Source organism: Hemiscyllium ocellatum, chromosome 34 (assembly GCF_020745735.1).
Source record: "Hemiscyllium ocellatum isolate sHemOce1 chromosome 34, sHemOce1.pat.X.cur, whole genome shotgun sequence".
Lineage (NCBI taxonomy): Eukaryota > Metazoa > Chordata > Chondrichthyes > Orectolobiformes > Hemiscylliidae > Hemiscyllium > Hemiscyllium ocellatum.
The window spans coordinates 35,427,646-35,444,674 of NC_083434.1; the positions used below are offsets into that span (position 1 = coordinate 35,427,646).

The 17,029-nt window shown below is 39.1% G+C and overlaps 1 protein-coding gene across 5 annotated transcripts in view; it reads left to right on the plus strand.

Annotated features, from left to right (window-relative positions):
- fars2 (phenylalanyl-tRNA synthetase 2, mitochondrial) overlaps positions 1-17,029 on the plus strand; it is a 446,969-nt gene that overhangs the window by 135,280 nt on the left and 294,660 nt on the right. For all 5 annotated transcript variants that reach the window (XM_060849841.1, XM_060849840.1, XM_060849839.1 and 2 more), the window contains one exon: positions 8,269-8,400. In XM_060849841.1, coding sequence (XP_060705824.1) covers positions 8,269-8,400 — 132 coding nt within the window. The remainder of the gene's footprint in view (positions 1-8,268; positions 8,401-17,029) is intronic.

A 17,029-nucleotide genomic window follows, 5' to 3' on the forward strand; every position in this document is an offset into this window, starting at 1 on the left:
GTCATGCAGCAGGAAAGGAGAAATTCCCAATGCTATCAAAATCTTCCTGTGCACAAGTGGCTAGGTGCCATATCTAATGCCCAGCTACACACTATTTCAGATGCTGCAAGCGAAGGACTACCTCTCACACAATCTTCTGAGGAAACTGAAATGTTCCAGAAACGGAAGCTGACAGTCCACTTTTCTGATAGGGATCTGGAAATCTGGGTAGGTGTGGTGATTGAAAGGAGTGCTACCCTTTACCTGATGGGCCACCAGAGAATGGCAAGGCACCAAACACCCTGCCTGGGCACAGATAATAGCCTGGGTCAGTGCTGTCTCCAAGGTCAGACAAACTTCATGCCTATGCATGAAATAGATCCTCTGTGCTCTGAAAGTGTAAGTGCCATCATCTTCTCTCTCCTACCTTACACTCACTCCAACTCTGTCACTGCACAAATATCACCAACGTTCAAGTACTACCAATGTCACTACTACATGCAGCATCTCAACTCAATGTTTATCATCCTCCACAATTACTAACCCTTCCAGTCATCTAAGTGCAAAGTGAGTGAGCACCAAGAAGTGAAGGCAAGAATAATAAGATGTATCCTGTGTAGATGCATGAGATGACTGTGTGCATGGCGGCCTAGCAGGAACATGCAGGTCAAAGGTATCCCTGAATACCAAAACGAAGTTCTAAGAGACTGAAGTGGATTTATGATTTGGTCAATCGTAAATATTTTGTTGACATCGAGAATTTGATTTTCTTCCCATACAGTTTTATTATTGTTACCTATGTTGCTCAAAACGTGAGAAAATTCTGTGGTTGAAGTGGAAATTGGTTTGCAATTGTGTAGGTGTATTTTGGGCACAGCACAGAAAATTTTACAGTGATATTGCATATTAGAGATCCAATGCCTACCCTTCTGGGAAAATTGTTTCTGATGATTAGAGATTTCAGGTCCATCCTCTGAAGATTTTTTTTGCAGTCATTAACAAATGGTAAATTTTAAGTGAAACTCTAAAGGCAAATCTTCTTCACTCTGTGGACATTGCAAATTCATTGCATTTTATGCTTCTATAGCAAATCCAATGAAAGATAACATACAATATAGTCACTTAAGATTTACAAAGAGCAGAGCTTCACAACTGGTTAATTGCAATTCTCCTTGAGAATTATGAATATGTTGGGGTCAGTTCGTGGAACACACCTGTGGTTGATATTTTCATTTATATAATTTAAAGCCACGTGCCTGTTCTACAAATGCAAACAGCCATTGCACAATACATTCTCTATGCTGATTGATTCACATACATTCAGTTGGAAATTTCACGCTGGCAAAAATCAATTCCATTCACCAGACAAGCTTGAAAAGCTACAAACCATCAATCACTATAAAACAGAGGAATCAAATTGCTCTGTTTTTTACAAAACCATTAGTCATAGAACAGTCAATTGAAAAAAAACAAAGTAATCAAAGGAGCTAACAAAAATGCAATATTTTATAGCAACCATGTTATATTTTGAGTCAGAAATGATGCATTTGTTCTTATACTAGAAAAATCTCAACGGGAATTTGTAGTGAATAGCATTAGGCACTGGGTGATTACATCTTGTACTTAGATTCAGACCAGTTTAGACAGACGGGAGGAAGCATTGTGTACAAATGGAGATTAGATTGACAATAAATAGCAGACTGGTTTGTGGGCTAGTTGACCAGTTACCAATAACATACATGTCCTGCCTGCCAAAAATTGAGATTGGTTCTCATATAGCTGAACAGCTTAGAAAATGTGAACGAGAGATAAAGAAAGTTATTCAGAGCACCAGCTAAGAACTCTTTCTGTTATCTGCAACAAAAGCTACTTTAAGCTTAAATAAAACCAGTTTATCTTTTGTTCAGCAGTTGCTGTAAACTGTGATTTTTAAAAAATTGATAATCATAGAATTCCTACAGTGTGGAAGCAGACCATTCAGCCCATTGAGTTCATACTGACTGTCTGAAGAGCATCCCACCAAGATACAGCCCCTGCCTTATCCCTGTAACCTTGCTATCCCCATGGCTAATCCCTGGAACTATGGGCAATTTAGCATGGCCAATTCACCTAGCCTGCACAGCTTTGGACTATGGGAAAAAACCAGAGCACCTGGAAGAAACCCATGCAGATATAGGGAGAATGTGCAAACTCCACATGGACAGTTGCCTGAGGGTAGAATCAAACCCGAATCCCTGGTGCTGTAAGGCAGCAGTGCTGACCACTGAGCCACCGTGTCGCCCATAAGTGAATCGCAATATGGCTCTTGCTAATTAGTGGAAATATCTGAGGGGATGAAAAAGAAACAGCATTCTGATCAGCCATCTCAAGCGATGTGAATAGCAACTATGGAACTGCTTTCCCAAAGTTCCCTCCATCTATAAAACTCATTTATTCCCTGTGTTTGGGTAAAGGGGAGTTTCCAAGGGGATTAGAGTTTTAATGAGTAGAGTTATGTGCCAACAGTTCATAACTGCTTCCCTATAGATAGAGTCAATTTACTTGTAATAAATAGTTTTTTGTTAAATACAGAATCCTGGTCTATCCTTTCTGTCAACCTGTGTCAAGAAGATAAGTAAATCTCAGAATCTTTGTATACTTAAGAAAGTCTTTAACTTTTGTTATGTTTCTGGGAATAGTGGGTATTCACTGTGTGTTATCCCAGTGAGTCATGACCTTTCGATTTTTACCTTTGGAAATCATTTGTGCATTTTTCTATTTAAAAACACTACATAAAAGCACCTTAACTGCAATAGGTCATGCCACATTAAATAAGGATATTAGATATCTATTAGAGATCAAGAATAGATCCTGAAAGTACTCCTTAAGTAATAGTGTAGACATTTGAAAAAGTTCATTCCTATCCAAATGCCTTCTTCCAAGGCCAAAAAGCCTGACCGTTCTTGAAATGTGGACTCCTCATATTAACATTTGATCATGTGGATTTTCACTTCACTCTCACCAGTGATTTGATCCCAGTTGATGGCAATACTGGGTAAAGCAGAATGAAATCAGGCTTGATGCAACATATATTTAATGTTTGCAGTTAGTTAACATGTTTAGTTACTGAAACATTCGTGCATGGCTGCAGTCTTCTTGAACAACAAAAAATCAGTTTATTCCAAAAAAGAATGAATAAAACAAAGCTATAGATAGAGAGAAAGAAGACAGAAAGATCTTAACACAATAAAGACAAAAGTTTAAGCTGTTTCCTGGGGGAGGAGGGAAGATACATAATCCCATAAATTAAGCATTTGCAGTTTGTTTGTATACTGCAAATCCCTTTAGGGAGATGAAATAGGAAAATACAATAGCCCAGATACTGCAGTCAGTAGTGAAGCAATAGTGCTCATTACTGACCACAAAGAAAATTGCACCAACACATCCAGCAACCTCTGTGGGGAGAACTACCTTTCTTGACATACAATTGACATAACATTGCTTACTGGGTTGTTTAACGTATTTTGTGATAGTAATGCCATTCAGTTGTCCAAGTAGCAAGTCAGTTTGAAAGATTCTTCTGGATATCCAGTCACAAAATGAAAACCTCTTATAATCTAATCATCTTACAAAACATTTGCAGAAGTGAAGCAAAAAAATGTGGAATTAAGAAAGAAACTTAAAAAAACGGAACAAGCCTAAAAATCTTCATTAAAAATGTAATAATTAAATATTCAACAAAATTCCACAAATTTTTTTTCAGGCCAGTGGCACATTGCAGACACTGAAAGTTACAAATATTAATACAGACGGTGCTGTTCTTGCACTGCACCTGTTTCATCTCAACAAAATAGGTGAGACCTGGTTCATTTTTGGGGGCCAGAGTCATTTCCAGTGTCAACCTGCCTTGTTTAAAATTTAACCAAAGCCAGGCAGTGACCTGTTAGTTAGCACTAATGGGTGAATTCTCTGTGGCAATGCTACTATCAATTAGAGTTGAGAGTGTGTTGCTGGAAAAGCACAGCAAGTCAGGCAGCATCCAAGGAGCAGGAGAATCGATGTTTCGGGCCGGAACCCTTCATTGCGGATGAATTTGATGGGTCAGGAGCAGGCTGAGACAATACGTTGGCCGGGGTAGTCAGGCTTGTGGTCTTGGTTAGGAGCTAGAATTGGGTGGTGCGGGGTTCCCGAGCAATGAGGTTGGAAACTGTAGATGGGAGATCCCCAACTACTGTCAATTAGACTTCATTTCCAATCAACTAGCGCCATCTTCTCTCATGTGTAAATGTTGGTGTTCCCCTTAAATTGTTATTCCTGCGAATTATACTGACGCACACAAAGTGAAAAGCTTTGGCAAGATGTGTTTTTCTTCAGCATCATTCAATTTTTGTACTATCAAATGACTAAAATCTACAGTATTTTAGCTCATCCATTTAAAACTATTGCTCTGAGAAACACTCAGCAAAAAGCAAACAAAAACCAAGTCTTCATGAAATTTCAAATAAAAAGACAATTTCTGCGTTATCATAGCCTAGGAACCTGTATCCATGAGACTGTCAGTCCAGCATCATACTTGAAGTACCAACCTGCTCATTTAAGTTTGATTATTACTTGTGTATCTTCGAAAGTGTTGGTCAGTAATCTGATTGCTACTACTTTAATGGTTTCCATCTGACACATGTTTATCCATTTTCTTTTGTTAAAATCTCTCCCTTATCAATAAAACTTCATGTTTATGAGAGGCATAATTGGTGAATAGCCAAGGTCTTTTCCCCAGGATACAGGAGTCCAAAATTAGAAGGTGTAGGTTCAAGGTGAGAGGGGAAAGATTTAAAAGGGACCTAAGGGACAACTTTTTCACACAGAGGGTGTTTGTGTATGGAATGAGCTGCCAGAGGAAGTGGTGGAGTCTGATACAATTACAACGTCTAAAATGCATCTGGATGGGTATATGAATAGGAAGGATGTGGAGGGATATGGGCCAAATACTGGCAAATGGACTAGATTAATTTAGGATAATTGGTCGACACGGACGAGTTATGTTATGAAGAGTCTGTTTCCATGCTGCACATCTCTATGACCTCAGTAAACTGTATAATATCCATACATTGTGAATTGTGAATGGAAGGAATGCTTTGCCAGTGGTGGTGGTAGAAGCAGAGTCATTGGGAACATTTAAGCAACTGCTGGTCATGCACATGGATAGCAGTGAGTTGAGGGATGCGTAGGTTAAGTTAATATATTTTACATTAGGATTAAACCTCAGCATAACATCATGGGCTAAAGGGCCTGTTCTGTGCTGTACTTTTTTCTATTTGTTTCAAGCCTCCTATGTATTTTGCGATGGTTATATTTGAGTCACAATAGAATCTATGAGAAACATAGAATCCCTACAATGTGGAAGCAGGCCATTAGGCTCATTGAGTCGACACTCTCCCTCTGAAGAACATCCCACCCAGACCCATCCCCCTACGTTACCCATGTGACCCTGCATTTCCCATGGCTAATCCACATAGCTTGCACATCCCTGGATACTGTGAGTAATTTAGCATGGTTAATCCACTTAACCTGAACATCTTTGGACTGTGGGAGAAATCTATGCAGACACAGGGAGAATGTGCGAACTCCACAGAGACATTCACCTAAGGCTGCAATCGAACCCGAGTCTGTGGCACCGTGAAGCAGCAGTGCTAATCACTGGGCCACCACATGAAGACTTGTTTTGCCTGTGAGCAAAGCCTCAAAGATCTACAAATGAATTTTTTTCAAGAGTTTCTGATGATAACATTCTTTGCACTGTGCTGACATAGATGTCATTGAAGTCCTGTATGGTACACTATTTGCTTGCTGAGAATATTATTTCTATTTAGGATCATGAAAGATTGAGACTAAAATCAGAATTTGTTTCTGTGTACTTACTCACAAAAGAATATTGTTCTATTCTTTAATCTGAGTTGAGGTCATAAAGAGGGAGTCTATAAGTTTAGACCTGGTTTGTATGTTTTGACTTTAGCCCAGATCTAAAGCTGAGTCCTGGTTGATGGGTATGAAGGGATAGATCTGCTGTGCATTTTTATGATATGCAGTACAAAAGCTAGCCCACGTAATGAAGTTTGAGAGGACAGCTGTGGCTGACCACTCAGCGCAGCTGGGATTTTGATATACAGAGAAAATCTCTAAACAGCAATCTTAGAATAAGAAAGTTTAAATCTATGAGCAGATGCAGGAGCACAAGGATGAAGGACAGATGATGGTTTACTTCACCTGGGGAGCCAGGGCATAGGAGGAAGTTCTTCAGGACCAATTGTCAATTCAGTGAGGCTGAAGTGATTGCTCTATTTAGCGATCTGCTCCATATGGCTAGAGAACTAGGGCACAGGAGAAGTAATATGCAGTGTTTGATTTCTCAGTGCAGCGAGAGAGCTGAAATTATGCCAGTGATTAGCTGCTGGGGTGCAGTCTTGTATCCACCCTTCCAACTTGGCACCGCCCTCTTGACCACATGGCATCAATGCCGATTTCACCAGATTCCTCATCTTCCCCTCCTCCCACCTTATCCCAGATGTAACCCTCCAACTCGGCACCGCCCCTTCTTGAACTGTCCCACCTGTCCATCTTCGTTCCAAGCTATCCACTCCACCCTCCACTCTGACCTATCACCATCACCCCCTTATTTTTCAGTCCCCCTTCCATCCACACCCCCCACTCCCCAACATTCCTGATGATGGGCTTATGCCCGAAACCTTGACTGTCCTGCTTCTCGGATGCTGCCTGACCTGCTGTGCTTCTCCAGCTCCATACATTTCATCTCTAATCTCCAGCATCTGCAGTCATCACTTTCTGGTTGCAGTCTTGTAAACCCAGACAAAATCTAGGAAAAGAAATCGAACATTTAAAATTCTCCAAATTTGTATTTGATACCTCAAAACCCTTGCTGGAAGAAGAAGCAGGAGGGCCTCCAATCTGAGTTGGAGCTACTGTTGAAAGGAAGTTAGAGTTCAAAGCATTGAAGGTGAGAGGCAGAAATCCTTCATGATAAAGGCAGAGTTTGAAAATTTTTGTTTGTAACTCACAGTGATCACTAAGTCTAGGTCGGCTGCTGAGAAGATTAATGAGATCTGTCTTGATTGTGCCTATTATTTGATATGTATTTCGTGTTTATGGTTTGTATTCACATTCGCCACAAGTTAATTTTGGATGTTAGAATATACAGTGGATGATATTTTGCTTTCTCTGTTGATTGTTGCATGGTAAAAATTATCCAGTTTGTTTAAGACCATGTAATATTGTGGCTTTATTCTCTTTATAATGAACTTTGATTTCAAATCTTGTTTACTTGAAACAGAAACATATTTGTTCATAATTGAATTCTAATAAACAAACAGCATCTTAACAGTTCACTATTAATGTCACATGATTTTTCCAATTGCTGCGTAAAGTACTACAATAATGTTTGTACGTTTGGCTGAAGCAATTGTTCATGCATCTCATGCTGATGAAATGAATAACATCAAATTAATGAAGCCTTTAGAACACAAACTAAACTAATCTGAAAGTTTTTTGCTATGGATTTACAAAATAGTAAAATAAAATATTAGCAAACAATGTATTCAGATGAAACAGTACATAGATCTCTGTGACTTCATTTGTCTAGAGTACAGCAGCTGAACAAAGGCCAAATTAGGATCACATGGGTCTTAGTGCTTGTGAATGGAAATCTAACTTCTCAATGCAATATTTCATGAAGTCCTAAACACTGAACTGTTAGCAAATTGAGAAGATTAAAAAAGCAAAACTATAATTCAATACAGAAGCTGTCTGACACACAGTTCCATGTTTATTAATATCCTTTAGCTGAAATTACAGACTAATTTTCTTGCTCTAAAATGAGAGGCTGTGATGAGCATTGTGATCAACAGCGCTTCATTTAGAAATTAATTTTTTAAATCCAACATGAAGCCTTAGATTACTTTATCATTTTCAGAAGTTACTAGTTTGCTACCTGTTAAGTTGCTCAATAGGACTGCCTGTTTTCCAATGATCTTGACTCATTTTCCTTAAGTGCCAGGTGACTGAGAGGTTTTGACAAGTGATTGACTTGGAGGGGGCCTGAACCGCAAAAAGCACCATTCATATTAGAAAAAGCATAGTTGTGTTTTTTTCTCTAGTTTAAAGATTTATTGCTGTCACAAAACTATTGTAAGTGTTTTGTTCACTATTTATTTTCCTGGAATTCAGTAACAAGTGTCGTTAACTGAAGAGCCAAGTTTTGCAGGAGTCCCTAATACTGTCATATTTGCCTTGTGACAGGACTAGAAATTAGATGGGTGGATTGCTATTTCCCATTTACACATCCTTCCTTTGAAATGGAGATCAAGTTCCAAGGAGAATGGATGGAGGTCCTTGGCTGTGGGATCATGGAGCAGCAGCTGGTAGACTCAGGTAATTCAGTGCAGAACAATTGGCCTTGAAGCCCTCTTTGTTTATGATTTAATAAATAAACTCTGTTATTCATGTATATTCCAAAATTTAAAATTATTTGATAATTTCTGTCAAATAAATCTCAAGTTGAATTGTTCATAAAAGCAATACTTCATATAAAAGTTGATATAGTACTTACATTAGCTGGATTAGAATGGATAGCGCAGCTCTGATTTGTGCCAAGAACACGGGGTTCAATCCACGACCCAGTTCAGGTAAATTTTGGGCCAGTATCCTCATCCCCTATTCGTTGTAAAATTCATGGCACTTTGCTGAGGTTTGGCAAATAATTACCAAGCACCTGCCGATGGGTAGAGAACTCAAGAAGAAGGAGTTGTATACAATACATAGTGCTGTTGATACAGAAAATACTGGACAAAATATTTGTGTATCAATTAGATAAATTCTGTTTGCTGCATCAGCAATATGGCTTACTATATTTTCAATTATGCCTTTATTTGTTGCTATGCACAGAACTTTTCAGAGCCTACATATGTTTAACAGTTTGTGTTGAAGTAACATAAATCAAATTCTACCCAATTAGATATGCACTGATTAGGGCTTACACATCATGCATGGAATAACAAATATTCAGTTGGCATGGAGGATTTTTAATGTTGTTTAAAGATAAAACAATTTATTTAAAGAGATGTCTTATTTTGACGAGCAAAATTCACCTTGATGCTAGGAATGGAGATACTTTTGTGCTTTTAATGTTAAGCTTGAGTTAAATTCAATTGCAGCAGTGGGCCTCACTATAACCACTGTTACAACTTATCATGCTATGCATCATACCATATTATGAGAAAGGGCTCATGTGGTCCTTGGGCTGTTCCAAAATGCATGTCACTACTGCTCAGTCCCATGACCAAAGTCATGCAAGAAAATAGACCTGAATCTTTATCTGCATCTTCATGTGATCATGACGCAATCAAACCATCTCCATGTTCATGGTGTGAATTGTTACAAATGCAAGCAATAACAAAGTTTTTTTAAAGCAAAATTTATGTTAATGTCACTTGAGAAAAAAGAAGAGGAACCTGACATGAAACCTAAAATGGGATTGACGTTTTCGGATTTGGTACCAGGATCACCTCACAAATGTCTCATCAAAAGCAATGCCATTCTTCCTATTAATTCTAATTAAGATTTTTGCAGTGGTACTCAAAATTGGCTGGGTATGATAGATAGACAGTTCATGGGGTAATCTCTCCTGCTTAACTGGAGTGCAGAAAAAAATTGGGAACCATTGAATGATAGAGCAGACAAAGTACAGAATGGAATTCCTTTGGTTTTGCCAGGAAAATCTATTGTTATCATCCCAACTGACATTACTACTGTACAAGTCAGATAGCTGAATAAAATCTGGCTTGATAGATCATGTTTTACTTCATGTAATTTGATGCAACAATCTTTCACTGAAACAGAAACACGGAAGGCTGCAGATTTGAACAATAAAATGTGGATTTATTACAGCAGAGAAACAAAACAAATAAAATAAAACAAACCAAGCTATTTAATATCATAAAGTTTGAAATATTCCAAAACACCATGCAAAATCAAATTCCATCTACTCTCCAACGCTATCACTTTAGTTATTACAAAGATGGATATTTTCCTTCTATGCCCAATTCTTAAGTACTATCTTTCCACAGTTACTTTTCTGTTAGCTGCAAAGTATTTTCCTTGAATCCTCACACCACTGAGATCTTAGACTTTCTCAGTTTTGAGTAACCGCTGCAGATTGTTAAACACAAATCCTGATCTGGAAGTTTTCACAAGCTGAAACTCATACACTGAGGTAACTGATTCCCTTAACTCCTTTTTTCTGGAGAAACTATTTTACATCTTTTCAGTCATCTCCTTAGAATTGAGATTAGTAGCTTTTAACTAACTTTTAAAAATCTTTTCTTCTGCTGAATTAATAATCGAATGATTTTCAATTACTAAACTCCTTCACAAAAAAAAGACAAATGTCCATATGCCATAATTTGAGATCCAAACTCTTCTTAAAGATATATATATAGCAAATAGCTCTCATCTCACTATCTTAAATTTACTTTCACAAAAATACCCTTCATAGCTATTAATTTAGAGGTGTGATCACATGCCTACTAGGAATTTGATTGAGGTAATCTAAGCTAATTTCATTTGGTAACTCTATTGGCAATAGAGAGAGCTGCTTTACATCTAATGGAAAAGGGAATACTATCATCTGGATCCTGGGATTGAATATCAGCTAGATCTTGGCATGGATCATCTTCTCCTGGTGGGTTTGGGAGTGGGTGTGCAGGAAGCTCAAAGGAGGTGAAGGAAAGAAGGTCTGCGATGTGGGGTTGTCAGAATAAATGTCTGGGTGGTACAAAGGAGGTTTCAGTGGGTAGTAGTAAAAGAAGAAGTTTGCAAGCAGAGGAAGAAAGGGGCTGTTGTGGAGTAAGGCTAATACGGGACAGAAGGAGAAGGACCCTGTAAGCTACTAGGGTGGGCAAGCAAGTGGCTACAAGGTGGAGGAGAAGGTGGCTGCAAAAACCACTTTAAACCTGTCAATAAAGGAATAGCCAACAAGATGATCGCAAGCTGGGTTTACAATCACTGAGGTAATTTAATGTGGAATCTCTTGCTTAAAGTTGCATAATGTCTGGAGCTATCATATGGGGTAAATTGTAATGGATCTAATGCAACGAACCCTGTGTCCCTTGTTAAATTTCAATCAGGGATTGAGATTTGAAAAGCTATAAATAGGATAATAACTGCCTGTTTAAAATGTTCCTGTAATGGAAATATATTACTATGACCACGCCAGTCAGCAGAATGTGTGTTTTGTGTGATGGGTTATTATTGTATAGAAGTGTTTGTTGGTTATTTTGAAAAAAAACTTTTGTTATTAACTTATAACCGTTGTCTTGTGCCAGTTCAAATGTTGTGGTGTCTAGGAAATAATGTTTTCCTTTTGTGACATTAACTTTAATGGAGAGCGCACAGTTATTGAGAACGTTGATCAATTCTTCCAATTCTACTTTTCTGTAAGTCCAAATGCCTCACATGGCAATTCAATAGAGTATTGTTACAACGTGATAGTATCACTTAATAAATTAGTTACTGTAAATGAAAAAAGGAATCTCTGAAAGCCAAAAGGTCACCTCTGAAAATCAAAAGGTAACCTTCAAGAAAATCTCAGGTACAACCCTTTGATGAAGGAATAATGTTAGGATCCCAGCTGATGTTGGTCATACTGGACGAGTCAAATCCCAGAGAAATACTTGTCTTGATACACCACAAGTTTTATTTTTGCAATTTGTTTACTGTAGTATTCAGTGTACTTTTAACAAAAGAAGTTGTTTGTTGCAAAAGAATACAAACATAAAACAAAGCTATATGAGAATTTGGAAAGACATCATTGTAAATAGCACAAAGAAAAATTGAATCCTTTTTCTCTGCAAAATTCCTCTCAGACGCTCATGCCACTCCTATCTACATTCTTTAATTTCTTCTGAAAACAAAAAGTGCTGGAAGTCACAGTGGGTCAGGCAGCATCCATGGAGAGAGAGCAAACTAACTTTTTGAGTCTAGATGCCACTTCATCAGAGTTGACGTGATACTTCATGTCAGCTTTGATGAAGAGTTATCTAGACTTGAAACGTTAATTTGGTCTCTTTTCATTGATGTTGCCTGACCCACTGTGATTTCCAGCATTTTTGTTTTCAGTACAGATTCTAGCATCTGCTATAATTTGCTGCTCTTTAATTTCACTCAATTGACAAGGTTACGTGCATTTTCTTTCAATGATTTTCTGCACATTCATCAGATTGGATTCTTTCAAATTCTCCCAGGGACATGCAGACACAGGTAAACATATTGAGTTTCTCATTGAACTGTGTAAGAAAGGCTTCCAGCCCTGTTTGGTGAACTGTTAAAACAGTTTTAAACTTGTTTTAAGCTCAGATGTCCTAGAGAATGCCAAAACTAAACTGCCTTGCTGATGATATGGACCTTTTCTTCTGAACTTAGACCTTTAGCCATTGGTCTGTCTGTAGGGTGGAAAAATTCAAACTATTAAATACTTCAGCGATTATCTCACTAGGTAGTGTATCTAGTCATTTAGTATAATCACAGTCATAGAATTGTTACAGCACAGAAGGAGGTCATTTGGCTTGCCATGCCTGCACCAGTTGTGTTACCTAGTGCCAGTACATCACCAGGCAGTATATCCCAAACCCTAACTATTCTCTGTGCAAAGCTTATTTTTTAGCATCACCAAACAACTTGGTTTGCCCAACATTTTAAATCTATGCCCTCTTGTTGTTCTTTATTTTATGAATGGGAATAGCTTCTCCCTATCTACTCTGCCTCATTGCTCATGTTTAGAAAACCTCAACCAGATCTTTTCTTAGCTTTCTTCTCTACAAGACAACAGCCTCAACTTTTTCAATCTATCCTCATAACTAAAGTTTCTCATTTCTGGAACAATAACCTCTCCAATGTATTCACATCTTTTTATTTTATTTCTTTATTTTTCTATATTCTTTTTCCTAAGAATTTATACTTAAGAATCTGTACCTTTGTACATAAGATGGCGCTGTATGTGGCAACTTCTAAACATTAAAATGTACTCTTGAGTATATGTGACAATAAAGCTAATTCAATTCAATTCAATTCAATTCGATCTTTCCTAAAAGTGTCATGCACATGTTACCTAGTACTCCAGCTGAGGTCTTCCATGCTGGGTCTGCTGCTCTTTGTCATTTATATGAATGATTTGGATGTGAATATAAGAGTTATGGTTATTAAGTTTGCAGATGACACCAAAATTAAAATCACGCAACACCATGTTATAGTCCAACAGGTTTAATTGGAAGCACACTAGCTTTTGGAGCGCCGCTCCTTCATCAGGTGGTTGTGGAGGAGCGGCGCTCCAAAGGCTAGTGTGCTTCCAATTAAACCTGTTGGACTATAACCTGGTGTAATGTGATTTTTAACTTTGTACACCCCAGTCCAGCACCAGCATCTCCAAATCATGACACCAAAATTGGTGATGTAATGGACAGTGAAGAAGTTACCTCAGAGTACAATGGGACGTTGACCAGATGGGCTTTGGGCTGACGAGTGGCAGATGAAGTTTAATTTAGATAAATGTGAGATGTTGCCTTTTGGAAAGATAAATCAGGCCAGGATTTATACATTTAATGGCGAGAACCTGGGGAGTGTTGTCAAAAAATGAGATCTTGGAGTGCTGGTTTATAGTTCTTTGAAAGTGGAGTCGCAGGTAGGCAAGTTAGTGGAGAAGGCGTTTGGTACGTTTGCCTTCCTCGATCATTGCATTGAGTGCAAGAGTTGGGAGGTCATGTTGCAGCTGTGCAGGACATTGGTTAGGCCACTCTTGGAATACTGCTTTAAATTTGCATATCCCTGCTATAGGAAAGATGTAAAGAAATTTGGAAGGGTTTACAAAAGATTTATGAGGGCATTGCCAGGGTTGGAGTGTTTCAGCTAAATGGAGAGGCTGAATAGACTGGGGCTATTTTCCCTGGAGTGTTGGAGGCTGAGGGGTGACCTCCTGATAGAGGTTTATAAATCATGAGGGGCATGGATAGGGTGAATAGTAAAGGTCTTTTCCCCGGTGTAGGAGAGTCCAAATCTCAAGGGACTTGGTTTAAGGTGAGAGGGGAAAGATTTAAAAGGGACCTAGGAAACAACTTTTTCACGCAGAGCGTGGTATGTATATGGAACAAGCTGCCAGAGGAAGTGCATGGGAAATCATGTCTCACAAACTTGATTGAGGTTTCTGAAGAAGTAACAAAGAAGATTGATGAGGGCAGAGCAGTAGATGTGATCTATTTGGACTTCAGTAAGGCGTTCAACAAGGTTCCCCATGGAAAATTGATAAGCAAGGTTCGATCTCATGGAATACAGGGAGAACTAGCCATTTGGATACAGAATTAGCTCAAAGATAGAAGGCAGAGGGTGGTGGTGGAGGGTTGTTTTTCAGACTGGAGGCCTGTGACCAGTGGAGTGCTACAAGATTGGTGCTGGGCCCTCTACTTATTGTCATTTACATAAATGATTTGGATGCAAGCATAAGAGGTACAGTTAGTAAGTTTGCAGATGACTCCAAAATTGGAGGTGTACTGGACCGCGAAGAGAGGTACCTCAGATTACAACAGGATCCGGACCAGATGGGCCAATGGGCTGAGAAGTGGCAGATGGAGTTTAATTCAGATAAATGCGAGGTGCTGCATTTTGGGAAAGCAAATCTTAGCATGACTTATACCCTTAATGGTAAGGTCCTAGGGAGTATTGCTGAACAAAGAGACCTTGGAGTGCAGGTTCATAGCTCCTTGAAAGTGGAGTCACAGATAGATAGGATAGTGAAGAAGGCATTTGGTATGCTTTCCTTTATTGGTCAGAGTATTGAGTACAGGAGTTGGGAAGGGCTTATGCCCGAAACGTCGATTCTCCTGCTGCTCAGATGCTGCCTGGCCAGCTGTGTTTTTCCAGCACCACATTTTTCAACTCTGGTACTCCAACGTCTGCAGTCCTCACTTTCTCCTACAGGAGTTGGGAGGTCATGTTGCGACTGTACAGGACATTGGTTAGGCCACTGTTGGAATATTGCGTGCAATTCTGGTCTCCTTCCTATCGGAAAGATGTTGTGAAACTTGAAAGGGTTCAGAAAAGATTTACAAGGATGTTGCCAGGGTTGAAGGATCTGAGCTACAGGGAGAGGCTGAACAGGCTGGGGCTGTTTTCCCTGAAGTGTCGGAGGCTGAGGGGTGACCTTATAGAGATTTACAAAATTATGAGGGGCATGGATAGGATAAATAGGCAAAGTCTTCTCACTGGGGTCGGGGATTCTAGAACTAGAGGGCATAGGTTTAGAATGAGAGGGGAAAGATATAAAAGAAACCTAAGCGGCAATTTTTTCATGCAGAGGGTGGTATGCCAGAGGATGTGGTGGAGGCTGGTACAATTACAACATTTAAGAGGCATTTGGATGGGTATATGAATAGGAAGGGTTTTGAGGGATATAGGCCAGGTGCTGGCAGTTGGGACTAGATTGGGTTGGGATATCTGGTCAGCATGGATGGGTTGGACTGAAGGGTCTGTTTCCATGCTGTATATCTCTGTGACTCTATGACTCTATGCTGGAGGCTGATACTATTACAACAATTAAAAGACATCTGGATTGATAGATGAATAGGAAAGGTTTAGAGGGATATGGGCCAGATGCTGACAAATGGGACTAGATTAATTTAGGATATCTGCTCGGCTGGACAAGTTGGATGGACTGAAGGGTCTGTTTCTATGCTGTACATGTCTATGACTATGACTCTAAGTTCAATATTATCTCCCTCCGCTTGTACTAATGCCCCTATTAGAAAGCTGAGAACATTATATGCTTTACTAACTGCTTTCTCCACCTGACTTGCTATCTTGAATGATCTGTACTTTTATGCACCTAGATCCCTCTGTTCCTGTGCCCCTTTAGAATTGTGACCCTATTTTACATTCTTCCAATATTTTTCCACCAGAGTGCATCACCTTGCACTTTTCTCCTAATTTGTCATCTATTCACTCACTCCACTAATTTTGTAAAACAAAATTTCACCTTTATTTGAAAATGTCCATTTTGGAGTTCCACACTGTCATCCTCACAGTTTACAGATCTTTGAAGTTTAGTGTCATCTGCAAATTTTGAAATTGTTTCCTGCACATTAAGACCCAACTCATTAATATATATCAGGCACGGTGGCTCAGTGGTTAGCACTGCTGCCTCACAGTCCCAGATTCGATTCCAGCATCGGGCGACTGTGTGTGTGTTGTTTGCACATTCTCCCAGTGTTTGAGTGGGTTTCCTCCGGGTGCTCCAGTTTCTTCCCACAGTCCAAAGATGTGCAGGTCAGGTGAATTGGCCATACTAAATTGCCCAGAGGTTAGGTGCATTAGTCAGAGGGAAATGGGTCTGGGTGGGTTACTCTTCGGAGGGTCAGAATGGACTTGTTAGGCTGAAGGGCCTATTTCCACACTGTAGGGAATCTAATCTAATCTAATCTAATACCAACCCCTTCACTACAAACCTTCCCCCAGCCTAAAAAATAACCACTGACCATTGGTCTCTGTTTCCTATTACTCAGCCAATTTTGCATCAATGTTGCTACTGTCCCTTTTATACCATGACTGATATCCCTCCTCACAAGTCTGTTATGTGGCATTGTGTCAAACACCTTCTAGAAATCCATGCATACTATTGTGAGTAAGTCACCACAAATTATCTTTAATTTGGCTACTTGTTAAGAAATCTCACAGACAATCAAGTACTAAAACAATGATTTAAACTTTATTGCCTGCAATAACCAAAGTAAGACCCCTCAAGTAAGCAAATTAAGCGTGTTAGCTATTACCCAATTAAAGATGGATTCTGGCCAGGATTTCATCTACAGCAGTCTGCCTCTGGAAGTGTCCAGAATTTGATCCTTATGCAAAATTATTCTCTGGAATTCTGCTTAAGGTAAAGTTCTGATGTTTGATTCTTCTTTCAAATTTGTGCTGTGACATTATTGATGATCCAATTGATTATTTCATCCTAACAATG